Source organism: Thunnus albacares, chromosome 4, assembly GCF_914725855.1.
Source record: "Thunnus albacares chromosome 4, fThuAlb1.1, whole genome shotgun sequence".
Taxonomy (NCBI): Eukaryota; Metazoa; Chordata; class Actinopteri; order Scombriformes; family Scombridae; genus Thunnus; species Thunnus albacares.
Genome location: NC_058109.1, coordinates 3,222,563 through 3,250,239, shown reverse-complemented (window position 1 = coordinate 3,250,239; position 27,677 = coordinate 3,222,563). Strand labels below are relative to the sequence as shown.

The 27,677-nt window shown below is 40.4% G+C and overlaps 1 protein-coding gene across 1 annotated transcript in view; it reads right to left on the bottom strand.

The window, feature by feature from the left end:
- Positions 1–765: 765 nt before the first annotated feature.
- The window catches only part of mmp24 (matrix metallopeptidase 24), a 77,967-nt gene continuing 51,055 nt past the window's right edge, over positions 766–27,677 (bottom strand). The window contains exons 6-10 of the mRNA XM_044349993.1: positions 25,168–25,329; positions 22,824–23,038; positions 14,432–14,570; positions 9,198–9,464; positions 766–3,048 (exon numbers count right to left, since the gene is read on the bottom strand). Of these exons, the coding sequence (XP_044205928.1) occupies positions 2,684–3,048; positions 9,198–9,464; positions 14,432–14,570; positions 22,824–23,038; positions 25,168–25,329 (1,148 nt within the window). The 3' untranslated portion in view covers positions 766–2,683. The remainder of the gene's footprint in view (positions 3,049–9,197; positions 9,465–14,431; positions 14,571–22,823; positions 23,039–25,167; positions 25,330–27,677) is intronic.

The window sequence follows — 27,677 nt, the reverse complement described above, 5'->3', positions numbered from 1 at the left end:
AAAAAACAGGAAATGAATTACAACAAACAATCATACAATAAAAGCACTTCATAAATCATAAAGAAAGCAGCCAGATTCTGATGCACATGACCGAATGTGGACAAGCAACCTGGATATAGATGGTGTATTGATTAAAAAAAATAAAAGAGAGCGCAGCAGAGGTAGACAGGGTAAGTAGAGACGAGAAGGTAGATAGAGCGAGTGAACCCAGCACAGAGAGGCCAGATGGACGGGGAGAAAAGACGAGGGAGGACAGTCGGATTAAAGCGAGGGATGTGGAGGGTGAGTGGCCCCTATTAAAGCTTTGTGAACAGAAGTACTTCATTAAGCTCGGTCGATGTCGCCGTGCCACAGCCAGCATACTAATACACGCCTACATATACTACCGGTCAAAGGTTTTTATTGAAATTTAAGCAGCTCAAGTCCGGTGAAGAACTTTAAATGGTACAAAGGTAAGCTGTAAACTGCCAGAGGTAAAAAAAAAAAAAAAAAAGTTTAGGCTACCAAAAATTTAAAAATTATGTTAATTTCAGGGATCAAGTAATAGGTTAACAACTCACAGCTTTTCTGCAGCAATGGAAGTAAATGAAGCCTGAGAGTTGATGAAAACAACTCCTACAGATGTCTCAATTAGAGCTGCAATGATTAATCGAGTAGTTGCCAACTATTAAATTAATCTGCAACTATTTTGATAATCGATTAATCGCTTGGGGTCATTTTTTTAAGAAAGAAAATGTCCAAATTCTCTGATTCCAGCTTCTTAAATTTTTTATGGACCAAACAACTGATTGATTAGAAAATTGAGAAAATAATCAACAGATTAATCGATAATGAAAAGAATCATTAGCGGCAGCCCTAATCCCAACTTTAGCTGATTACTTCCAAACCCTCTGTCTGTATAAAAGCATGGAAGAGGAAGTGTGACTGTCTGTGGCTCCTTTGCTGGTGACTTGCACAGACTGACTGGCAGTATTTAGCAGAGCCATGCAGCACCTTCTGGTCTACACCTAGCTGGTCAGGAATTCATCCAACAGCAAGATAATGATACAAAAAAACCCCTCCAGGCTGTTGGAACTACCTTAGAAGAAAAGAATAAGACATTAGACTTCAAATCATGCAACCAGCACAGCCATCGAGTTGGTTTGGGATGAACTGGACAGAAGGGTGAAAGCAAAGTAGCCTGCAAGTGCAACACATTAGTAGAAAATTCTGCAACAGTGCTGGGAAGAGCTTTCCATCAATATTTGATTTCCATTGTAGAAAGAAAGTGTGTTCACCTGTTATATCTACAAAGGATGGCTGCTTTGATGAGTCAAAAACTTGGATTTAAATTTTATTAAACAAAAAGATTACATCTTTTCTTTTTTTATCGCCAATTGTTTGTACATTAAGACATTAAAAAGTAAAGTAAATTTCAATAAAACCTAAAAATTGAGGTGTTCTAAAACTTTTGACCGGTAGTGTATATCCTCTGTGCATCCCTCCCTCCCCCTCCAACTCACTATCTTCAAACCCAGCTTTATTCTGCCTCCTTGTCCTCTTTGTTACTTTCTCTTTCCTCCCTCCCTGTTGCTCTGAGCCTCCCTCCCCGGTAGAGCGTGGAAAGACAAAAAACACAAAGACGAGGATAAAGACAAGACCTGAGGGAACAAAACTAGTTCAGCTCTGGTTGTCTGGGTGCAGTTTGTTAAATGTGAGCAAACGTGTTAGGCCTGTGGAAACACAGATAAGGCTGTTAAACTGATATTAATCTATTCTATCATTATATGCCGATGACACCCTAATGTTCTGCTGAAACCCAATGGTCCAAGCTGTGTGGTTTGTTTGACTAAGTGAGGGGAGTTTTAAGTTGATAAAGGTCTGAATTAATGCTGATGAGGATGTTCTTGTTGTGTATGGTGAGAAAAGAGAGAAAAAGGTCCTCTTTGACAGTTTTAAATCTCCACACAACTGAAAATAATTTTAACAAAATTCAGCGATCCGCAGAGAGATCATTGGTTTTCTTTTTGTTATGGCCTTTCTACCTACATTTTATCTTCAAGTTTGATATTTTTAAATAATTTATTTTCTTTTTTTTCTTTAAATTTCATCTGACTTAATAGTTGAAATAGTTCAAGCTGTTGTTAGAACAGACTTGGAGGTGGTGTCTGGCTTTGAGGAGCATATTCTGCCCCTACTCCTCTTTCTTTTTATTTTCACAGAGAAGGAGAGTCGTGTGTTGTAGGTCCCAGAAGAAAGAGTCAAAGTTCAGTGTCGCTTTTAAGATCCCATTTCACTTGCAGCCAGAGAAGTTGTGGGTGAGACTGAAAAATCTGCAGTTTATCTGCTCTTAGCCAATCAAATCTTCCTGGACTTGTTCTTGCTGTCGTCAGCCATGTTTGTTTTAAGCGTCCTTGCCCGGAGAAGAACAGGGGAAAAGACAAAATCAGAATCCTTCCTGTTTTACACAAGACAGGCACAAATCTCACACTCACTCTGATCAAATGTCTACATCTACTCCTGCAGAGCAATTCCAGTGCGCGCCCTTCTTGTAGCAGTAGCTAGCACAATTAGCGTCTTTCAGCAGTGACTTTCATTTTCTTTGCTAGCATTCTTGGCTATTAGCCAACATAAGCTACAATATGACGACGACTCGACCCCCTCCACTCCATGAACTTTGACCTCTTCTAAGCAAAGTTGCCTGTCATACCCACTCCTGAACGGGGTATTTGTAGTAGTGCTGCGTCATGGTGTTCTGCTGCACTCCTTTGTTTTTGAACTGAAAGATCGTGTATACCAGGACCAGGATGCACAGCGACAGGATGCAGGGGATCACCACAGCGATGGCATTGACTGTCGTCGGGACGTCGTTGATGGTCACCATGATGTCCACGTCGTCGAGGGGCAGCTGGCGGTCACCACGGTTACCATTGCCACCAGAGCGCTCCATGTCGGACTGGTCGCAGCCCATCCAGTCGCGCAAGATGGACTTGGGGTATCCAGGTTCCACCGTCAGCTTCTGGTTGTCAAACTTCCAGTACTCCTTCCCCTTGTAGAAGTAGGTGTAGTCTGAGGGTGAAGATGACAGGCCGGGGAGGATCATAGTGACATGGTGGGTGGAGGAAAATGGAAGAAAAAGTGGGGAGGAGGTAAAAGAAAAGAGAAAAGAGAAGAGAAATTAGTGCATTTATCTTTGTAATATAAACATCTTCCACTTTATCCCTGTTTTTGGGTAAAAACACCTAAAATGAAATACCCAAATTAAAATGGTTGGTACTCCTGAACCACAGTGACTATGTGCATAAACGTCTAGCCGGAAAGAAAAACACTCTACTAGGTGATACAGAAACAGAGCAGAAGGTCTTTGACGTAAGTAAATTGAAGAAGAAAATGATTTTTGGCATGGTGTGTTTAGGAGGAGCTGAAACAATTAGAAAATATGAGTCTATCAAAGCAGCGCTGTACTGTGACAGAAATGCTTTTACATGAAGTTAGATGCTAATAAATGTCCTTCTAAAGCAAAGCGCTCCGTGACTAATATGAGAGGCATCATGTGACCATCAGAGATATTAGAGGAGAGAATATTACAGCCTACAGTAGGTGATGTTACACTGTCAGCTGTAACACAACATCATACTGGACAGAAAGCTGCAGAGACAGCCTGAGGCTGCCGTTTACTACTACTGACATAAAAACTAGCACAGTGGCATGACCTGATGTTTCCACTAGGTGGGGCCATAGCCAATAGGTAGCTCTGTGTATTTTGGCCATGAGCACGCGCAGTAAAGTGTAGCAGCTGCTGGTGGCTAGCTTTACTTTTTGCTGCTTTCACTTTACGGATATCATTACAGTTGCACAATGATGCATGTATGTTTTGCCTGCCTTCAGGGGGTAAATATTATCTATATATTACTAATAAGGAATCAGCAACTGGAAAATTTGCGTGTGGTTTCAACCAATCAGGTTGGGCCACCAGAAAAAACCGAACATCTTACACTCATACCGCCGACAGGCTCTTTGTAGGCAGCACTTTTTCATTAGTCATCACACATTTCTGTAATTATGTATGATTTATGTAAGAGTAACGACTGAAATATATACATACACACAACATTAACAAAAACGATTTTCATTAAAGGTGCAGTGTGTAGAATTTACTGGCATCTAGCAAAACAGACTTGGCAGAAATTTAATATAATATTCATAAGTATGTTTTAATTAGTGTAAAATAACCTGAAGAATCGTTGTGTTTTCGTTACCTTAGAATGAGCCTTTATATCTACATAGGGAGCAGGTCCTCTTCCACGCAACCCGCCATGTTGCATCGCCATGTTTCTACAGTAGCCCAGAATGGACAAACCAAACACTGGCTCTAGAGAGGGTCTTTCACGGTCTCCTGCACACTTGGATGTGGAGGGGGAGGGGTATTCAGTCGGTTACAATCTGCATCCTCCTCACTGTTGATGCCACTAAATCCTACACACTGGTCCTTTAAAATATGTATTTAACAATTGGAATTGCAGGAGGGGCGGCGCCCTTCATGGACCACACACCCCCACATCAACACATCTAAAAACCTCTCAGTAAACCGCCATGATGACCAAATATATATTATGCATTAAGTTTGTTTTAGTTGATTTTGATATCATATTTAAATTTCAAATCAGATTAAAACATTATAATTCTCAGTTTGTGACTGTTCGACAGGTCTAGACCATTTTTAGATTTTTTTCATACCTAAAGAAATTCCTAAAGTACAAGAAAATTGATGAATGCCACAAATGCTCTTCAATCTCTTGTATGTGTCACTTAAGAATGAGTCTGTTCGCTTGAGTGAACATATATTGGATTGAAAGAAAGTCAAAATGAGCACCAAAACTACATTGTTCCACCTTTAAAGCGGCGCTGCACTTCTGTGATTGTGTCGGAAGAATAGAGGCTCAACACATAATAACTGCCACCCAGAAAACTCCACCATGTTTTCTAAATTCCTCAAAATCTCACTCTCAGGAGACACACAGTTACATGCACAACAAACACTGACAAATACTGTCCCCCACTCCTTAAGAAAAGCTTTCTCTTCAACTCAAAAACATCCATCTTCAGTGTCCTCAGCTGCCTCTCTCAGCTCTGGTTTATCCCTGTGGCGCAGAATCTCATTAGAGGCAATAACATTTCTATTGTGACACAGAGCTTATAGGCAGCTACAGTATTTTGGTCCCAGCAGTGGTTGTTTTTATTGAAGGGCAATATCATGTAATGCCTGTGAGACAAACACTGTAGCTGGGAAACAAATGGGACAGTATGTGAGAAAGAGAGAGACACACTAACACATTCAGACAGATGTGAGGAAAAGCTAGAATCTTCTTCTTGACCAACAACAACCTAAAAACAATCAGTAAAACTTGTTTTTAGCACGTTACATTACACCTTTCAGTTAATCTCTTTTATTATGTTGTGTTTTGTGTTTATTGTTCAGATATGTGTTCTGTAACAATTATTAATTTAAAGCTGAGATCTGCAACTTTCTGGACATTAATTCCTCTGCAGCTGTGTGAGGTTATGAAAATGATGTCTGATGTTTGATAGTTAGCTTTCTATCTCGTCCACAATGGTCAAAAAACCCACTAACATCTGTCTTCAGTATGAAAGAGTACAATCAGCATTCATTCGGGGTCAAATGACTCTGCAGTAGTCACCGGTATTTATCGGCTCCGGCTCCAATTGGCAGTGATGGAAACATGACACCCAGATGGACACACTAATTTTAGCTAGCTTTATGTAGCATTAGTATGCTAGGCAAACAGTCCATCTGTGTGACTTTATATCCACTCTGTGACGTCTTTCAGAGCGCACAAACACCGTAAACACACCTGTCACCTGCCCAGCCGTTACACCAGAAATGCTGCTGCTTATTTTTATACACACAGCATGGCACAGCTATGCTAACAATGCTAGCCTTCATAACTAGCTGCTAGCCGCGATGTTGAACATGACACACCAGAACAAAAAGACAGAAAAGCAAACTTGTCAACTGGCAGCAGGAAAGGAGTCAATCGCCTATTTTAGCAGGTTAATGGGTGACAAGAGTATAAATTAGCATACAAATGTTGTAAATTTAGATTCACACAATTTGCTCTGGTTTGAATAGACTTTATTCTCTTTGTCATTGCAGAAAGCTCGTAAGGTTTGATCATGAGCAAAGAGGCTGAAGATCAGCTTATTCAATCACTGAAAATGTGTCTTAAAGTCTAACAAAATTCCACTATGAAGATTAAATTAAATTATAATATTTATATAAGCGTAATGGCTTTCAGGTTAAAAGTCTTCTTTTGCCACAGTTTCCTCCAAAACAGAAGTGATCCGCTGATCCTTCGAGCGTTTCAGGAGTCTCAGTAGAAAGCTTTAGTTTCCTCAGATGGTGTAAAAATTTGTTTTTACTTTTAAAGTAATGACGACACACTTCTAGAGGGAAACATACTGTAGAAAAGTATTTGGATGTTTTTGGTATGAGAATGGTCAGACATAAACTCTAAATATCACTAGAGCTGCAATGATTAACCATCAATCAACAGAAAATCAATCAGCAACTATTCTGATAATCGAATAATCATTTTAGTCATTTCTTAAAGAAAAATGACAAACGTTTGCAGGTTGCAGCTTCTTAAATATGAGAGTTTCAAGTTTTCATGTGTCTAAACTCAACATCTTTGGACAAAATAAGACATCTGCAGACGTCATCTCAGGCTCTAAGAAATTACAACAGGTATTTTTCACAGTTTTCACATTTTATTAGAAAAATTATTGATCAAGAAAATAATCAACAGTGTAGCGCCAGCAGCCCATACGAAGGGTGGAAGATGTTATTTGGCACTGGAAAACTTTAAAGGGTACGCTGAGGAAGCAGGTCAGAAGGCAGGCGAACGTTGTGTTTATTAATAAGAATATTGATGAAACAGACAAACAAAATGAGCCCTCTGACGGACGCAGGAGGAAAAAATCTGTAGCAAGCTGCCACCTCCTCCGTCCCTCCATCACTACAGACCAGTGACCTGCTCAGCTTCAGCTGACTGGAATGAACCATCAGCACAGGAGACGCAGGGTGAACTGGTCTGGTACCGAGCTTTCAGATCACATAGAATATTATTAATATGGGATTTTTCTGCTACTGCTGACAATCACAGTCTTCTACTGTCACACTATTAAATTAATTGCCGACTATTTTAACATTAAAAAATGTCCAAATTCTCTGATTCCAGCTTCTTAAATGTGAATATTTTCTGGTTTCTTTAGTCCTCGATGACAGTAAACTGAAGATCTTTGGACTGTGGACAAAACGACATTTGAGGACGTCGTCTTCACCATTTTCTCACATTTTATAGATCAAACAACTTACTGATTAATTTAGGAAAAATCCAACAGATTAATCAGTAATGTTGTGAATGCACCAAATTATACAGAATGTAATTTACAACAGAAGAGTTTTATCTTTCCTGCCTCAACTTGACTCACTGCTTAGTGCATCTAATGGTGCACACCTGTTGTCACTGTCACTGATTAACCACTAACGTCACAAACACATCACAGCAGGACTGAAGCCCTTCAACAAAAAGTGACAACATGAGAGATAAATGAACAGATTAACAGAAACTTTGGACTGAATTTATTGATTTAACACTTAAAAAACTGTGTGAATGTTGAGAACAGTGAGAAGAAGAGAAGAGCAACCTTTTCACAGGCAGATTAATTCATAATGACAGTAATCGTTAGTCGCAGCCTTAAATATCAGAACAACATATCAGATCTCTGCGGCTGTAATACACACACACACACACACACACACACACACACACACACACACACACACACACACACACACACACATACACACTCTCTCTCTCTCTCTCTCTCTCTTGTCTGCTGCCTCCAAAGTCCCTGCAGGATTGCTTCTCATCTAACACCAGGACACCACACCCGACCGACCATGTCACCGCCTCTGATCTCACACACACAGACACACACACACACACACACACACACACACACACACACACACACACACAGATACAGCCAGCTCTGACTCTGGCTCTTGTCAATTCCCTCAGAGGCAGCCACAAGGTCATGAGGTCACAACTCGACAAGTAGAAGTGATGATGGGCAGTTTTCTTCCAGAGGACTGTGTGTGTATGCGTGTGTTTGTGTGTGTGTGTGTGTGTGTGTGTGTGTGTGTTTGTGTGTGTGTGTGTGTGTGTCTGGCATTTTTTCCTGAGCCATGTGATGCTGCTATAACATAAACACTAAGTTAAGAGAGAAGACATTCAGTGTGGGACTGTCTGGTCGTCTGTCCGGCAGCTTCAACGACCAGTTAACTGACTTGTTGACTAATTAGTCTCTCGGTCAGACGTTCTTCTCTGATATTTATCCCTTTAGAAGGAAAATGGCTTCTTGAGCTCAATTTGTTGAAAGACGAAAAAATCATTTCTACATATATAATGTAGACGGTTTTATTTCTATAACAGAGAGTAGGTATGATTTTCAAATGGAGTCTATTTATACACACATTCTTAATAGGCAGACTCAGGTCTGAATCCAAACCAAATAACAATTTAATCTGGACTGGGAACAAATCTGACCCGGACCTCTTTTGAGTGACACATCGCTGTCACATCACCTCACCTGTCACTCAGCCGCCTGCCAGAGTTAACAAGGTTGTTTCAGCTCCAGTTCAAAGAGTAAAACACGTAGTTCAAACTAGCTATACGACCTTATATATAAGGGTTGACAGTGAGAAACCTGCATTTAAGGATGACTGGACTGGAGAAGGGGAAGTACAAGGACCTTTGTGATTGATTTGCAATGAAACAGTGGCCGTAATGACGACACCAAACTTCCAAAACCATCCCGAAAACACAAAAGCAAGAACCATAAAACTGAACAGGTGAGTCCTGATATCAAGTCTCCAGCAGAAATAATGTAAAATCAAACATATTCGATGATGAATGTCACACTGCAGCAGAATCATTAATGAAAGTTTAAGGACTTTAAGGTTTCTCAACGGTGTCACTTCTCCCTTTAATACAGAAATGCTGAGTTTTTGGAACTTAAATTCACCATCATTTAACGCACCGTTATACCTCTAAGACGCTCCAACCATTAACTAACGTCCTGTACATCACAGCTGAGTTGATATCAGTGAAAGCAGACAGTCAGACACTCACATCCCTCCCTGCTGATGAAGGCCCCCTGCGGTGCGTCCGGTATTCCCTTCCACACAGTGATGGGTTTGGGGTATCCCGGGTCGGCCGTGCGTTTCTCCTCGTTGTAGCGCCAGTACTGGTCGCCTTTGAAGAAGTACGTTTTCCCGACTGGTTCCCAGCGCAGCGCCGTGTCGATGCCGTCTTTAGGGAGGCAGCTGCCCAGCTCCACCAGGCTGTGAGGGTAACCCGGCTCGGCCGTCACCTCCTTAAACACCCAGTACTTATCACCTGGAAGATGAATGATAATACACATATTCTCAGTGTTATTATCACATATTTATTATCAACTTTAAAGACAGAAACTGTGAGTTTTATTTAAGTCTGATTTCTTACCCTTCAAAAAAGACCCTGTAAATTTGAAATGCAGTGTTTTCTCCCTTAGTTTAATATTTATGAGTAATTATCTAATGGTTAAAATCCCAGATCCAGATCATCATCAAAATCTAATCAATTGTTCCTCCCATGAAGGACTGTAGATATCCTGCTAGTAGACAGACACGATAAAAAAGATGAAAACATGTCAAAACATACACATAAATAAATTAAGGTTGAATTTACTGAAACTAAATAAATTAAAAACAGTCACAGTTGTGGTTCAACTGTAGTTTAACACAGTAGATTAAATAAAAAATCTGCAGCTGCTTTAAGAAAGAAAGAAAAACACAATAGAAATGAAATACAGGCTGTTAAATCAGAGAATTACTCTATAAAAGCTTTTTTTTTTTTTACCAGGTTATTAAATTAGACAGACTTGACAGCAACTCATTTTAAACAGCCTGCACTCGTCATACGGGAACAATGAACACAAACAAAGATTAATATAAAACGCTGAATCCTCATTTTATCCTTTTCAGCCACTAATAGTTTTCCTCAGGCAGTTAAAGAAGCTTGACTCAGCGTTCATTTTTTTAAAATAGACGGTGCTGGAAGATAGTGTGAGACCTTTAGCGGGTGTTTTTTATCATTAGAATACCTCACGGAGACACATATTTAAATCCACTGAGGGAATCTGTGTTTTTAAAGGAAAGTCACAGCATCACTTCTGTTGTTAATCTGAATTTATTGGTGTAATCTGGAACGTTAAAAAGGAAACACTTCTGTGTGTGAGAGAACAAAACACCAATCTGGACCTTTGAAAATGTGTAAAAAACCAAAACCAATGAGCTTTACAGGTGGAGACGATGGAGCGATGGTTTCATGAGCGGGTTCTTGTTTTGTTGACGTCTCGTCTGACGCTGAACACATTCCTGCCAACGGTTTCAGATTATTTCACTGATTGCAGCGAAACACCAGAAAAAGGCAGGAAAGACTGTCAGCAAAGTAAACAAGGATGTAAACAATCCAGGTTTCAAAATATTCAAAGAAAGAAAAAGCAAATACATTAAAATGTTTATTCAGCTTCAAGGAAACTGTCTCCTAGAAATTATGTTTACATACAATCAAACTGCAACATTTCAATTAACATAACGAGGAAATGTTGTTAATTAACATATCTGGAAAATTCTGTAAATCTGTAAAACGTGAATATTGATTTACTGAATATGTTGATTGTTTTCTGCCAAAATATCTGATCCTGCAGCACGTTACTGGCAGGTAGAAACTGCAGTATTGTGGTTGTGTTGAGACTCTGGCAGCACCTGGGTAACATTAACAATCATGATCTTTGGTTAAAACATCTTCTGTGCAGTGAATACATTTAGCACAAATAATCCAGTCATCATTTACATTTGATCCCACAGCGTAACTGGGAAAACACACTGATTAAAAGAACATTGTTGCTCAGAGATTCACTCAGTGTGTTTTGATGAGTCACACTGAATGTAAACAAGTGTAAATAAATTCCACAGAGCAACTTTAAGTTTGTTGCTTTTCTCTGTCTTGAAACAATAATCGTATGTCCACATGTACGTTGGCAGTATTATTGCTAGTAGGGCTGTAACGGTTCTCCAAATCCATGATTTGGTTCAGACTTTCAGACTCTTTTTTTTGGGTGGGGGGGGGTTCTGGGTTTTATTTAATCAAATGTAATTTGGAATATGAGAACACTAAAGAACAGTATGAAGGTAGATTAACTTATAAATTAACTTCACATAAATTAACTAAGTAAATAACAAATAAATAAATAAATAAAAAGCACTTCTCTTAAGAAGAGTCTACATATTAACTAAGTAAACAAAATTACTGTATTTCCTGTAATAGTTGCCTCACCTGCAGAGGGTACCAGGTCTTTATTGGAAGCAGCCTTCTATTAGAGAGAGGCCTTTATTTCTAATTCTCTCTGTTTGATACGTATATTTGCTCATATTTTAGTACAAAGACTCCTCGTTTTCTGTTTTCTGCTTCCGTTTGCTCTGTTAATTTTTCGTTACTGCATTCCCAGTAATTACGGTAATCCGTAATCTGCCGGCCGAGCCAGCTAACTTCCAGTTAGCCCTCTGCTAACTTGAATGAGGATAAAATAATTTAATCGTGCAACTCGTCTAGACTTTCCAAATGTTATCAGACTGAATGGATCAAGTTCTGATAGTGAAACGAATCATTCTGTGGTGGTTGTGTGAGTTTTGTTACATCAGTAACGTAATGAGAGCTCAACAGTGGTGGTGGCAGGTTGATGGGGGGTGGGGGGGGGGGGGGGGGGGGGGGGGGGGGGGGGGTGGGGGGTTACACCTGTAATTGGTAGGGGGTATCCTCTGTGCCTCTGACTGTTTATTAGCTGAACTGTGAAGAGAATTTCATACTGAAGGTCTGTAAGTTCTCACTCAGGCTGCTGAAATCACATATTAGCTTTTTGTTCATGAATTATAATTAATTTATGCAGAGAAATATGTGCCTGGATTTTATCTACTGATATCTATTATTGAAAGTGCTTTAAGAAGGAAACTCTGCAGCTAGTATGGACGACAGCCAACAGCACTTTCACTGTACATATGTGTGAGTGTTGTTTTAAGACATAATGTATCGATTTTATATCCACATTTATAGCACAGAAACGATTGAATTAACACTGTCACAGTCTCTGGGTTATTGGGTAGTGCGGTTTGTGTGCTGATATGTGCAAACCACCTTCTACAAGGTAAAAAACCACCATAAAAATAGAAGATTTTAAAAACGAAGCTCTCTGAACCAGAAAAGCTAAAAGTATTACCTGCAACCAAAACAGACTCAAACACACTGACAAACAACAAATCCTCCTTCTGATACTGTGTGTGTGTGTGTGTCCTGTCCACACGTGTCTCTGTGCTCTCGTCCAAATAAATGCAAGAAGCATCACCGTGTGTGTGTGTGTGTGTGTGTGTGTGTGTGTGTGTGTGTGTCTGTGTGTGTGTGTGTGTGTTTGAGAGAGAGAGAGAGAGAGAGAGACGGCAGCTGAGAGCTCTGAGAGAGCAAAGCTATTAATATCTGCTCCTGGCTGCCCGCGATAGCAGGACACTCCTTCAGAAGATGTCGGTATGTGTGTGTGTGTGTGTGTGTGTGTGTGTGTGTGTGTGTGTGTGTGTGTGTTACAGAGAAAGTGAGAAAGAGTGAGAGAGAGAGAGAGATGGAGAAACAGAAAGAGGTAGAGATGAGTGACTCCACAGTCAGCAGGCAGGGGGATGAGGGAGGTTTCGTACATAGACTGAAATTCTATTACTTTAGGCCGGCTGCTCCCCGCTGCCTCGCCATTCTCTATTTCACACTTTATTAAATATATTTTCAGGAGGAGGAGGGAACGTGGAGAGCAGGACGGAGTCTAATAACACCGGAGCAGATGGCAGACGTAGATTCGAATGCCACCGCTGTGATTTCGCTTAAGTTTTTTTCCCCCGCTGAAGATCGCGAGAGAAATCGGTTGATTTTTGAAGCAGTTTTGCAAGAAGAACAAAACAACACACAAAAACTTCAAATCTGAAAATGTGCAAAGGGCCTCCTATAAACAGAGCCGTTATGAAGAGGCACATACGAGTCATTATCGATTCATTTGTCAATTATTTTCTCCATTAAGCGAAAAAAAAAAGCCAGAAAATGGTGAAAAACGTTGATCAGTGACGTCCTCAAATGTCTGGTTTCATCCACAACTCAAAGATATTCAGTTTACTGTCATAGAAGACTAAAGAAACCAGAACATATTCACATTTGAGAAGCTGGAATCAGACAATTTGGACATGATCTTTTTCAGAAATGACTCCAAACAATCAATCGATCATCAAAATAGTTGGTAAATAATTTAATAATCGTAAATAATAATAAATGTCTGGCTTTCATCAGTTTTCTTCTACTTAGTATTTTCTCAGAGGTACAAATGAAATTCAACAGATTTTCTTCACAAAGGGAGTTTAAATATGACATCATCATGGCTGCCACTGTTTTCTTTACATGTGCTGATGTTCATGTCAGTCGTAGTAAACAGCAGCAGCTCTCTGTCCGGCATCATGTTGACAGTGTAACATCACCTCCTGTAGCCTGTAATATCTCTGTGACGGTCACATGACCTCCTCTCATACGAGTCACGGATCGCTTCGCTTTAGAAAGACGTTTTTTTTAACTTCACGTCAAAGCGTTTCCTCTTTATTTCCATCATGGTGCAGTTGTTGCTATGGCGACTGACTCTGATAAACGTGTCTTCTTTTCACTCTTTGGGAACGTTTTTTTGTGAATGAAACAGACAGAGCAGAACAGGTCGTCTAATATGGACATGTTAGGGGCGTTGATGATGATGCTGATGATGAAGGTGAAACCGGAGATTTACTGCAAGTTTGGGCAGTTTAGAGAGTTTATGGAATCAGACTATGAGAGTTTTAAAGAATGTGAAAATGTTGCATGAGGAAAAATGATTTGCTTTTTAATGAGATAATAATTTATGACTAATTAACCCCAACAAAGCAGCTGACAGAAACATAATAACATTCTTCACAACATGGAAAGTTAACTAATTGGACCTGCAAGTGAGCTAAAATCAAAGGAAACGTCTAGCGGAGAGATAAAGCGAGATTGATGTTCTTAAGCAACATGTAGCGATGCCTCCTTCCTCCGTCTGTCAGCACGCCGTCGGCTCCACAGTGACTCTAAAATGACAAACTGGTGCACCAGTTTGACTTGCAAATATAACACAGTTTTAACGGTGCCTCCGAACCCATGAGATCCAGACAGTACGTGATGTATCGATGTTGAATAAGGACACAAAAATATGTTCGACATCGACGTCTTTTTCCTCTTACCTTTGAAGAAGACGAATTTTCCGTCAGATCTCTCGTAGGCGGCGTCGATGCGAGGCGGGAGGCCTTTCCAGAACTGATCGATCTGCATGGGATAACCCTCCTGCACCTTGTTGTTCCTCAGACGCCAAAACCAGCGGTCCTGCAACACGACCAAGTCACAGGTGATAAGTTGAGTATCATTGGTGATCGTTAAAATACACTTACAGAAACTTTTTGAACCACAACTCTGAGTTATAACTTGCAGGAGAGCTACGAATAAACAAAACTTAAGATAAAGTAAGTTCAGGTCGTCCTCCTGGTCGTAGAAGACAGATGTTTGATCATATTTGACACAGTTGTCATGAAAGGGGAGATTAGCTTTAGAAACCAAAACCGTTGTTTGTACCAGGCTGTAAACATGTTTATTTCTGCTGTAAAGTTGGACATTTTAACATGGAGGTCTATGAGGATTGACTCACTGTTGGAGCCTCAAGTGGTCGTTCAAGGAACTGCAGTTTTTGGCACTTCCTCATTGGCTTCAGCATATGTTTTTATGTTAATCTGAGATGACTGATTGATTGATTGATTGATTGATTTTTATTATTGTGTCCTGCATTTACAAACGCCAGGCCCACATGGACTTACAAGACACCTTTAAAGAAAAAGACCAGACCTGCATCCCACATGATTTACAATGATTGACAATAATTTACAATACAACTATTAAAGGACCAGTGTGTGAGATTCAGGGGGAGTCATTGGCAGAAATGTAATATAATATTCATAAGTATGTTTTAATTAGTGTATAATCACCTGAAAATAAGAATCGTTGTGTTTTCGTTACCTTAGAATGAGCCCTTTATATCTACAGAGGGAGCAGGTCCTCTTCCATGTTGCACCACCATGTTTCTACGGTAGCCCACAACGGACAAACCAAACACTGGTTTCACGGCCACCGTAGGTTCTCCTACACACTTGGAAGGGAAGCTAGATGACACAAATCTTACACACTGCTCCTTTAAACAAATAAACCAGCCTGTCTCTTTATTTCCAGCTGTTAGAAACAAAATCTGCCAACTTAAAGATGCTAAAATTAAACAGCCATTCCCTCTTTTCATACGTTTCACTTGCTACTGTACTGACTGTACAAAAGAAAATGTCAACTTCTCCCAGTTTCCACAGCTCACACAGCCTTTCCTCCATGTGGATGTCTTCAAAAATGTCAACTTGCAGAGCCAATGGGAGGATATCTTTACTCTGCAAATTACATTTAAATATTTGTTCTGGGAGTGCTCCAGTCCCAGTTAAACTCATCTCTCTCCCCTCGTTTCCTGTCTGTCTCTTCACTAATGACTGTCAAAGAAAGGCAAAAAATGACCCCATGTTTAACATCAGAGCAGGATATATGTAAATAACAGAATTCATGATATGTCTCCTTTAAGTACAGTACTTGAGTAAATGTACTTAGTGATATTTAACCAATAGGAATAATGAGGATAGAGAGAGAGGTATTTGTGGAAAAAAGAGGAAGAGAAACAGCTGACAAGATAAGAAAAAGTCAGGCTGTGCAAGGTGTGTGGAGGAAGTGAAGGAAGGCGGGAGGAAAGAGATGTAAGAAAAAAAAAAAAGGAAAGGAAAGGAAAGGAGAGGAAGCAGAAAGACAAAAGAGACGACAGAAGCAAAGGAAGGAGGAAGACGAGGAGGAGAAGAAGGCGAACATCAATCTTAGCTCATTATCATTTGGCTTCAGTGGATCTAGGACACAGCCAAACACAGTCCCCACTGAACCGCACACACACGCACACACACACACACACACGCACACACACACACACGCACACACACACATGCTACACACACGCACACACACACACACGCACACACACACATGCTACACACACACACACACACACACACGCACGCACGCACGCACACACACACACACACACTATCAGGCAGGTGCAGACTCACACAGAGACACAAAGACACATTGACACACACTCTAACACACTCAAATGCACAAATGCATAGGCTCTTTCTCTTTGTCTCTCTCTCTCTCACACACACACACACACATGCACACGCACGCACACACACACACACACACACACACACGCACACACACACACACACACACACACACATGCACACACACACACACACACACCATCTCAAATGATCAAACATCATCCACAGGCCACTAATGCTTTTCTGTCTGAACCCAAACAGAAAAAAAAGAAAATCGATGCTTCAACATCCAGCAAAACAAACCATGAGTGTTTCTCACCAAGGAAACATCCCATAATGAGTGTCTCCTTTCAAACGCCCACTGGCTCTCAGTGCTCTTTATGTCCTAATATGCCCCCATCCCGGAGTTAAAGGAAAAAAGGAATCAGCCTTGTTTTTCTGATCGATGATAATGATGCGTTTTTGAAGTTGTACAAAAGCTTTTTGTGTTTCTTTCAGGGCCATAAACTCCCTCAGCGAGCGACGTTAATACAGTAAATGTTTGCTGCAGCGTCGCTGCACCGCTGAGGAGACTCGTTTAGAGACTTAAACGTACAGTTCTTCTCCTTTTAAACAGTGCAAATCATTTAAAGTCTTTTCATATTTTTATAAAACCTCATAAAACATTATTTTCTCTTGATAATCTTTATAAAATATTTTCTCTTTGAAAACATGATTATAGCTGCAATTCACGATTATTTCCATTATCAATTAATCTGCTGATTATTTTCTCGATTGATCAGTTAATCGTGTGAAATTAGTGAGAAATAAGGGTCAATATTTAGTTTATTAGCATCAAATCATCACTGTGAGAAGCTGGAATCTGCAGATGTTTTTGGCATTTTTGCTTCAACTATCAAAATAGTTGCAGATTAATTTTCTGTTGATCAATTAATCGACTAATTGTTGCAGCTCTAAACATGATTATTATATCTGGCTGTAAATTATAAATCAAAATTATAAAAACTATATGTAAGATACACTATTAAACTTTAAACATGATACAAAAAGAAAAAGATGCAGCAGTTGGACAACTTCACCTCTACATGTTTCATTAGATTGTTGTATTTTAGTGAATAAACAGTCAGCAGTGAGATGTTGGATGATGTTAGAAAGATAAACATGTTAAACATGTTTAAACCATCATGATCACACATGAGGAGCCGACTGACCCAAAACACTCACCTGCACGCTCCTCAGCAGGTAATGACCCAGTTTGAAAGAGCTGATCCATATATACCGTATATGTATATGTATATATATATATATATATATTTACATATACAGTATATGTGCACCTGAGTTTAAAATATCTGCACTTGTAAAATCTCATTAAACAGCTTTTCTGCAGCTGCTGCTCGTTCTTCATAGTTCGCCCTGCTATCTCGGACCCGAGCTAACGCGAGCTAACTGGGAATGTTCGTATTCACTATTGTGACAATAGTCCGACTCAGTTTGAGTCCTGGAGCCTGGTGAGCAGCAGGTGAGCCGATTGTCAATCACAAGAGTGTTTATCTTTACATCGTACGCCTAACAGTTGGGTCAGATGGAGGTCGGATCACGTTCCTGACCGGACCGGAACCACATCCTCTACAGCACTGGTTCCCAACAGTTTTGGCTTGTGGCCCCTTAAAATAAAGCAAAGTCGACCAAGGACCCCTCGTCTTACGCAGAGCTGCAACGATTAGTCGATTAATCGATTAGTCTTCAACTATTGAATTAATCAGCAATTATTTTGATAATCAACGAATCATTTTGAGGAATTTATTTATAAAATATTCCAAATTCTCTGATTTCAGCTGCTTAAAGGTGAATATTTTCTGGTTTCTTTAGTCTCTATGACAGTAAACACTAGTTATGACATTTTATAGACCAAACAACTAATCGATTAATCTAGAAAATAATCAACAGATTCATCACTAATGACAGCAAACAGCGTCCAGCGTACGAGTCAAACAAAAATGATTTATTTTGTTTTATATGAATAACTTTTAGAGGCTTTTAGATAAAATACAGTCATTCACAATAAATAAAACAAATATTTGAGGAAAGCTTGATTTTTCTGTTGTTTTAACATCTCGCAACCTCTTGGATTAATCCAGTGACCCCGTGTGGGGGTCCCGACCCTCATGTTGCACACCAGTACGTCTACTGTGTTCAGATCTGCCTGAACGAATCGCACCAAAAGGGTGAAAACCAACCAGAGTCTGATTCTGAAACAAACTTAGTCTTGTTTCTATCAAAGCTGAAATCAATACCTTACATAATACTTTTGAAATCACCACTTTGGTGCCAAAACATTGTCAGAATTCAGTATTTCTGCTTCAAATTTTGACTCTTGGCAGGATGAAAAAGCCTCTCAAACAGCATTTATTTTCATCACAGGACACTAAATCTCTTCGTTTTTAAGCTGCTTCTTTTGGCAACGCAATCCACCACACTTCATTTAAAGGAAAACTCTTTTAAATCAAGGCTTTTGAAGAATTACTCTGCTCTCACATGCTTGTCTCAAACTCCCAGTCCCCCGACCATCAACTGGATTCGGATTGGAAACACGGAGGGTGTCTGCATCTATATTTATAGTTTTGATTTCACTGAAGAAATTGCAGAAAATACCCCAGTTGCTCCCCAGCGCTCATTCTGTCTTAATGAGGAGTTGAAAGGTTGATAAAAAACTAGTGTATCAAAATCATTTCAACAGAATAGAAAGAAAGAGAAGAAAGAGAAGCAACGGGGGGGAAAACAGTCAAATAATTGACTGAACATCTGTTTACCTCAGAGAGAGAAACACAAAAAGAAACAGTCAGCAGCTTCGGCTCTTTTCCTCCGACCATCTTTACAGTAACGTTAGTCTATAAGTCAGCTTCTGACCACCGAGGCTATAATGATCAAACAGACCAGCCGGGGTAAAGAGAAAAAGATAATTACGTTCTGTAATTAGGTTCAAACACAGTCAAACCAATTACGGAGCCGATGAAATGTATTATTTGAGCTCTGCGTTCGGAGCGTAAGAAGTCATTAAGTGTCTGACAGCAGCTCCGAATCTCTTACGATGATGACAGAGAGCCTGGTTTCAACAAACCACACAGGAATACATAACGTCCGGGAAAACGGTGTTATTGGGTGTTACTCTGATTAGTTTGAACTATGAATAGTACAGTTTGTATTGTTTATATTGAAAGATCATCCCTTTAAGAGATCATTCACATCCTCCATGTTTACCTGAATCACTTCGTCCTCTCTGTGTATTTTAACTTGTTTCATCATCTTACATCCTTTCCAAGAACATCCTGTATTTACACTGAGGATGTCCTGAGTTCATCCTATAGATGGGTGTTTCAGCCAATCAAGTGTCAGTCCTTTGATTACTGTCTTCTTCTTCGTGCTCTCCTTTCCAACAGCCTGCAGCGCCCACACGACAGACATCAAAGCTACTGTAAGTCTTCAAATCTTATTAACGGAGCAATAACTTCCAAAAATGACTGCCGGCACTCTTATTAGAGGGCCTGAATATAGAGATTGAGACCAATAATGAATCGTTGAAAACAATGATTGACTCGGTATTTCTGGAGAGAAGTTGAGGGTTTTTTTTGAACGGGAGTCAATCTAGCGGCCGTCTGGGTGCTTCGGCTACAAGACGTGGTCGCTGCTGCTGCTTGGTCGTGAGGGAATTTGTGAGGCAACGGCAAAATCTTCACATCATATTGAGTAAAAAGACAGAAATACATACAGACAGATAGATAGACGGGAACCAGAGTGAGACAGACAGGCGGAGAGGCCGATGAGACAATATGGGCAGTTTGGCGGATAGTCGGGAATCCACCAGCAACAGAGAGACAGAGAGGTATGGACGGGTGAGCAGATAGAAGAGAGAAAGACACACGGTGACAGACAGACAGACAGACAGACAGACGGAGGGCTAGACGGGTTTATGACCTTTTGTAACATTCAGTTTAACGATCAGAGACATCAAAATGGATTTTCTTCCTTTTCTGCTCCAGTCCTCTCTCTCTCTCTCTCTCTCTCTCTCTCTCTCTCTCTCTCTCTCTCTCACACACACACACATTCATACATGTATGATATGTCAAACACACACACTGTGTCTGGCAGCAGCATCTTTACGTGAACATCGTCATGTAAAGGCCTGCTCCGTGTGTGTCGGTATGATAGTCGTACTGAAGCCGCGTTAGCCTGTTACTAACTGTACTGCAGGCATATGCCGAGTGCTAATGATCCCAGGCTGGATGGTACCATATGCCACTGGGCTGAATCTTTCATCTGAAGAGCCTTACAGTCCTATCAGAGCTCACATTTTTATCCTCGGCAGCCTCCCCGGTGGGAATCAAAACCCGTAAAGCTGCCAGCGTCGGAGCGACCGTTCGACCATACCTCGCTCACAGGCCCCCTTCGTCCTCTCCACTTAATGTTCAATTAAGCTTTATCTAAATCCCCCAGTGTCACCCTGTTTTTATATAGCAACCCACGGCCGTATGACTCACCGTCTGTCGCGGCTAACACCGTTAATTACACACGGAACAAGGATCCTCTCCTCGAATAGAGCCCACACGTGTGTCTGAAACACAAATACCTGCAGACAAAATGCACCCCGGATTCTTTTATAATATAAGATTTTGATATCTTAGTGGATTCTATATTTTTTGATTTATGTTCTTGTTGGATGCACTGAACCCAAAAAAAAAACCAGCCTCATCTGCTTCTACGTCAGTGCTTTTCCAGCTTTCCTGCATTTCTGCAATTACTGGCAAATGAGCCTATCAAGAGCATTAATCTGTTGTTACCAGAGACTCAGTTTACTGCTGCTTCCACTGTTGCTGCTATTTCTGTCCATGTTCATACAGATGAGTGCATCCGATCAAATGTAGAAAAGTAACACGGCTAAAATTAAATTCGTTTACAGTAAATATCTCGGTGTGACTGATTTTTTTTCCCCACTCCTTCAAGGTCACAGTTTAATTCTTCGTACTTTGCACTCTGCTAATATGAGATAACAGAGGTAATAAAAGTGTTACTCAAACAGCAAACAAATACCTAAAAGTGTTCTTAACTACTAAATATGGTAAATAAATCAGTCATAATCCAGTTTAAGATATCCTCTGATTATCCGTTACAGAGGTAAATATGGCAATTAATGGTGATATTGATTTTAGGTGATATTGACCAGCCCTTACTTTGACATAAACAAAAGATGCATAAACATAAAGGCTGCTGAAATGAATGCACTGCATACTGAACACTATAATAACACAATAAGGTGCATAAAACAGAAGCAGCCCACGATGCATAAAAACACCTTGAACATCAATCATGTCGGATAAATATGTTTCTTCCAAGAATCGTCAGATGACTTTACTGAAGTTTACTGAATGAAGATGCTTCTTATCGACAGCAAAGCAACAAGTCAAACAGCTAAATCAACTTCTGAACGACACGTTATTTCTGGTCATTTGTCAATTTGTTCATTCATCCGTCTTTCACATTTTCAAAGGTTTTTCATTTTTTTGTTTACTTTTAGTCTCGTTTCGTCATGAAAAACGGTCGTCAACAAATATTTTTCGTCACAGTTTTCATTGATGGATCGACGCTGCTCCGTCAAGAACTAAATACTGAAGTTCAGGTGCAGTTTTTGAGTCAGTTCCTTGAATGACCACTTGAGGCTCCAAAAGTGAGTCAATCCTCATAGACCCCCATGTTAAAATGCCCAACTTTACAGCAGAAATAAACATGTTTACAGTCTGGTACAAAAAACGGTTTTGGTCTCTGTAGCTAATTTCCTCTTTCATGACAACTGTACGGGGGGTGAATTTTTTTATAACTCACCCATTTAAATATTATTAAGCCGTAAAGTTATGCATAATGAAGGACATGGCTGCTTTGAGCCGTTCGGCCCCGCCTCTTTGCCCATTTTTGATTGGCTGGGAGTTAGGCAGCGTCACGCACTGCCAAGATGGCGACGGCCGGAGCGGCTCACTTTCAGCTTCAAAACCGCTCTTCAGAAACCAACGAGTGTCGTCATGGTAACTACGTCCATACTTTTATACAGTCTATGGTCTGCGCTCAGGGCTCCATTGTCCCATAATGTGTCCATAATCAATAAGTACAGATAATGGATGGATGGATGACTGCACTTATAAAGCGCCTTTCTAGTCTTCCAACCACTCAAAGTGCTTCTACACTACAAGCTAACCTGCACATCAGTGGGATCTTATCATTCACACACACATCTGGGGTTCAGTATCTTGCCCAAGGACGCTTCGACATGCTGACTGGAGGAGCTGGGAATCGAACCGCCGATCTTCCGATTATTGGACAACCCGCTCTACCTCCTGAGCCTCAGCCGCCCCCCTAAAGACGACTGTATTGTGTGTGCGTGTGCTTCTCTGCTCACCTTGAAGACAAACATCTCTCGTCTGAAGAAGGCCACAGTGTTGAAGTTGCCGTCGCAGATGTTGGGTTTGCCGTTTCCAGGCAGTGCGGGCCGGTCGCCGGGCGGACGCGCCGGACGGGAATGACGGTCATGCTTACGTTCGGAGGTGGAGTGTGTCCGCCGAGAAGGTAAGGTGGGTAACGGTCTGGTGGGTTCCAGCATGGCCGTGGGGATACCTGGTGAAAAAAACCATCAGTAACGACGAATCGTGAATCGTTCCATCGTTTGCTCAAATGTTGTTTTTTGGATTTATGAGGCGATACAGTTCGGTTTGGAACACAAAGATCCACAGAAACATGAGTCACTGTGTTATTGACTGATTTTTAGTTGTGTAAATATGAATTTTTATGTAAGATCCTCTGAGACACCACACAAAGAGATAAACAACATGAGTAATTTTCTGTGATTCATTTTCAGGTGCAATAATTTCTTACTCAGAACAGAGCGCCGTGGTGATGCATGACAGATAAAAGGGCAGCCAGAATTTGTCTTTCCATTGGATGACGCACCGATAATTTTCTTCTAAAGCCACAAACCACAGAGTTTAATTCTAAATGCAGGAGGACAATTACAGCTCATACCTGCAGCTTATATTTCAGGAATAAGAATAAATCTACCCTCACAAAGCTTGCAGTTTTTTTGTTTTTTTTTGTTGTCTTTTGTTTTTAGGTTGAATAGGAACCTGCACACCAGCATTTTTGAAATAAAGCCCTTCAACTGAGAGTGGATGGTTGGTATTTTCAGGTGCTGGAGAGACAGAGCAGTGAGGCAAATAGGATGAACTCAAAGCAGATGAAATAACAGGCTCTGTTATCCACACTGAACACAAGCACAGTGGAAAAATACTGTTGACCGCACCGTTTTGGCCAGCACTTCCCCTTCGATGTTGACTCAAAATGTCACCTGTGTATCATGACCTTTAATGTTAAGATCCTTCTTTTGTTCTGAAGGACAAAGATGAACCTTCCTGCTATGAAGCTTACAGGAAACTAAACCAATGTAAGTGAAGAACAAAGCAGATTCTGCACATACAGTTATCAATACTAATGAAATGATAAATGTTATTGGAAATATTCTTTATTTCGGACTCAAAAGACTTTCTTTTTCTTGCCTCTGTGTATTTGCATGACAAATAAATGTTACACTACATTACAACAGAAGCTGTCATGATTATTTCAGAGTAAACAGGAAGCGTGTTAGGAAACGTGTCGGCTGCTGACAGGCCCTCACTGTCCTTTGTTCACTTAAAAAATAAGAGAGTTTACTGAAATCTTATCTTGTCTGGGATGGAACAAAGTGTCCCTGGTGCCGACACAAAAGAAAAGACCAAAGAACACAAAGTCACACATTTAGTTTAAAATCTTTTCTCTTTCCAGGAAAAGATTACCCAGCTGTGTATTATTTATCAGCCTGATGCAGATTTACATTCATATATATTCACCCAGCGCAGCGCAGCGCTGTGCTGTGCTGTGCTGTTGGACGCTGGACAACAGTTCTTCATAATTCAGATGCATTCTGGGCTTTATGATTAATAATTAATATCCGAGGTGTGTTGTTTTTGCTTTTGCACATTTTTGCTTTCAGGTCTCAAGTGAAGTCAAGTGTTCAGGCTGTCAAGTTTCACAGCAGGTGAGACCAAATTTTAAAGTTATAATCCATAAAGAAGATGTATTCTGCACATTTCCAGGTATATATTTATATTCTGGGGCTCTACTGGAATATCTTTGCATAATTTACAGTTAAAAACTCCTTATTTATCTTCTACTGGTCCTTTATGCAGCCCCTCAGTTCAGCCTCTGTCTGAAACAGGCTCCTGTCTCTTTAAGGCCCCGCCTCCCAATGAGCCCACTCTGTTCTGATTGGTCAGCTTCAGGAAGCTTCCTCCGGCTCCGGAAGCTACGTAAACAAACTATAGTAGCAGGATTTCACTTCTTTTTCTCCTTCTTTACTCCCAATGAGAACTCCTTCAATATATCTGCAAATGTTGGAGCTGAATCAGATCTGAAATATGAGAGTGGACGACGTGAACAACAGGAAACAACTTTAGCAACAAAACTACAGAGCGGATGGCCATTTGTAGGCATGTGCGGCCAATCTGACGTCAGTTCAATCAGGAAGTAGAGGTAACTTTGCACACGAAGCATCATAGCAGGCTGGATTTTTTTGCAAACGTCCCAGCGTCCTTTCTTGGACAAGTATCAGTATAATTTTGACTTATTAAAACACATTATTTTGATGAACAGACCAACAAAAGAACAACCCTGAGTAACAGTTATCTATTAACGGATACTAAATGAATCCTTACCGTAGATTTTCTGAATGCCCTGCAGGTCGTCCAGAGGCAGTTTGAAGTTGTGTGTGTCCATGTACTGGTAGAAAGGAGCCATGATGGCACTGGGATCGTTGGAGTGCTCCAAACCCAACGCATGACCCAACTCATGGACCGCCACCAGGAACAAATCATTACCTGGAGAAAGAGAGAGAGAGAGAGAGAGAGAGAGAGAGAGAGAGAGAGAGAGAGAGAAAAAACAAAATGATGAAGAGGATCATGGGAGAGGAGGAGAGGGAAGAGGTGGAGGTACGGAGAGAAGAACAAATAAGCCGACAAAAGGAAGAGGAAGAGAAACATCATCACTTTCAACATCACTGACAGTCCTTAAAAAGCTTTTTTTTGAAAGATTATTTCACAGCAGAAATCAAAACAAGAACCACTTTGTGCTGCTGACATATTTTTTTGTTCACCTAAAGAAAAAAAAAACATACTTAACCAAAAAAAAAAAAAAAAAAAAAAACTTCAACGTCTCCCTCTTGTCTGAGCCAGAACAAAGCCTCCCCGGTGTAAACACCAAAGACACCAGCGTCAAACACTGGAAAAATGAGCTAAAGTTAGTCTGTGATGCTGTTGACTCATCAGCAGTGTAACGAAAATCTCACATCAAAGAAGAATTTGTGGTAAACGAGAGCGAGCGAGAGAGAAACTGTCATCTTGTGGATGTGAAGCTTTGTACGTCCAGCGTGAACCAGTTCTTCAAACGCTGCTGCTGCTTGACGGGGATTATTGAAGAGAGGGGTAAACTGTTTGCTGCCATGTTCAGTAAAATTCATGTTATATGAATATATATAATCTGTGAATGTATAAATAATGTGCCGCTGCTTCAGGATTTTAAAATATGCTCATGAATAAGCTAATGTGTTGAGTTTAGAATATTAAAATATCCTACTGACGCTCTGCAACCTGATGCCTCATTGTTTCAATGTTACAGCTGAAGAAACAACTATGAATTTCAAATTAAATATCTGTGTTTTCATATTTATTGCTCCGTGCAAACTCTGTTAAATGTTATAAATCTCATTTTGCTGCAACAGATGCATCTAAATGAAGCTAAAATGTTAAGTTTTTCTTCCCAATCCAGATCCGAACCCTTAAAAGAGCGATCCAGAGACTGAAAACATGATGCTGTTATTAGTCTTTGGAGCCGTTTCTGTACAAACTAACGTGACCAAACTCTTCATGATGAAGGAACATGTCACCCGGTGCAGCGCTGTGACTCACTGACGTGTTTTTAATAGTTTCTGGACAACAACGGAGGAATAAGATATATCAGGCTTTAAATACACACACAATACTTGTTAGTAGATCAGTTCATTGTTGGTTTGGATCCAAACATGACATTTGTTGACAATAAGAGAAATATATAGGCTATATAAAGATGTTCACACCAAATGCTGGGACTAGAGAGACCAGTGCAGACACGAACATACAAAACTCAGAAAATCACCAGTGCAGCAGCTCCCTTCAACTCACAGTCAACCCCTATTTATACCAAAGCAGACGTGACTTTTGGCTCTTTCCTGAGTCAATGATCACTTGGATTTTGACCAATGAGAGTAGGACATTTCTTAACTTCGTCTTTACACGCTGTGTGTGCGTGTGGTGTACATTAGGAATATTGAGAAGTCTCCTGTTTGTCTGGCTGACATTTTTTGGGTGTGTCAATGATCAGCGTTGGTCAAAGTGACCTGGCAACAAACAACTCCTTCTCTATCTCTTCTGGTTACGCAGCTGTTTATTTAACCTGAACTGCTCTATGTATTATTTGGTACAATTCCACACGTTATCAGGTTTATCGCTTCTACAAATATAGAAAAGCAGCAGTCCGAGACCCCCCCCCCCCCCACCTGATGAGCCCACTCTGTTCTGATTGGTCAGCTTCAGGAAGCTTCCTCTATGTAAATAAACTATAGTAGCAGGATTTCACTTCTTCTTCTCCGTCTTTACTCCAAATGGATCTTCTCAAATACATTTGTATTGTATATATGTGAGTGGACAACAAAGCAACAAAGGCTACAAAACTTTTAAATTGATCAGCTTATTATTATTGATATTATTGATATGATGTGAATGAAATCCATGTGACGCTACAGAGAAGACGTCTCACTCTGTTGCTGGAATTGAACTGGGCAACTTTTTATTTAGCTCAGTAAGCTCTCACACACAATACTGATGACGTCACTTTATTATAACAAAGTTGAAACTTGTCATAGTTCTGTCATAAAAAAACACTTGTGAAAATGAGTGAATGAGTGACAACGTAGCATTATCACAAAACTAAAAGCACCCGGAGGAAACATGCAGGAGAGCAGCGCTGCGACACAAACATGTGGAAAAAAACACTGCAGAGTAATCAAAGGATTGACATTTGATCGGCTTCGTCTTTGCCGATACCGATCCTTCCCTATCAGCCCTGATACCCAGCCGTAGGATGAACTCAGGACATCCTTAGTGTAAATACAGGATGTTCTTGGAAAGGATGT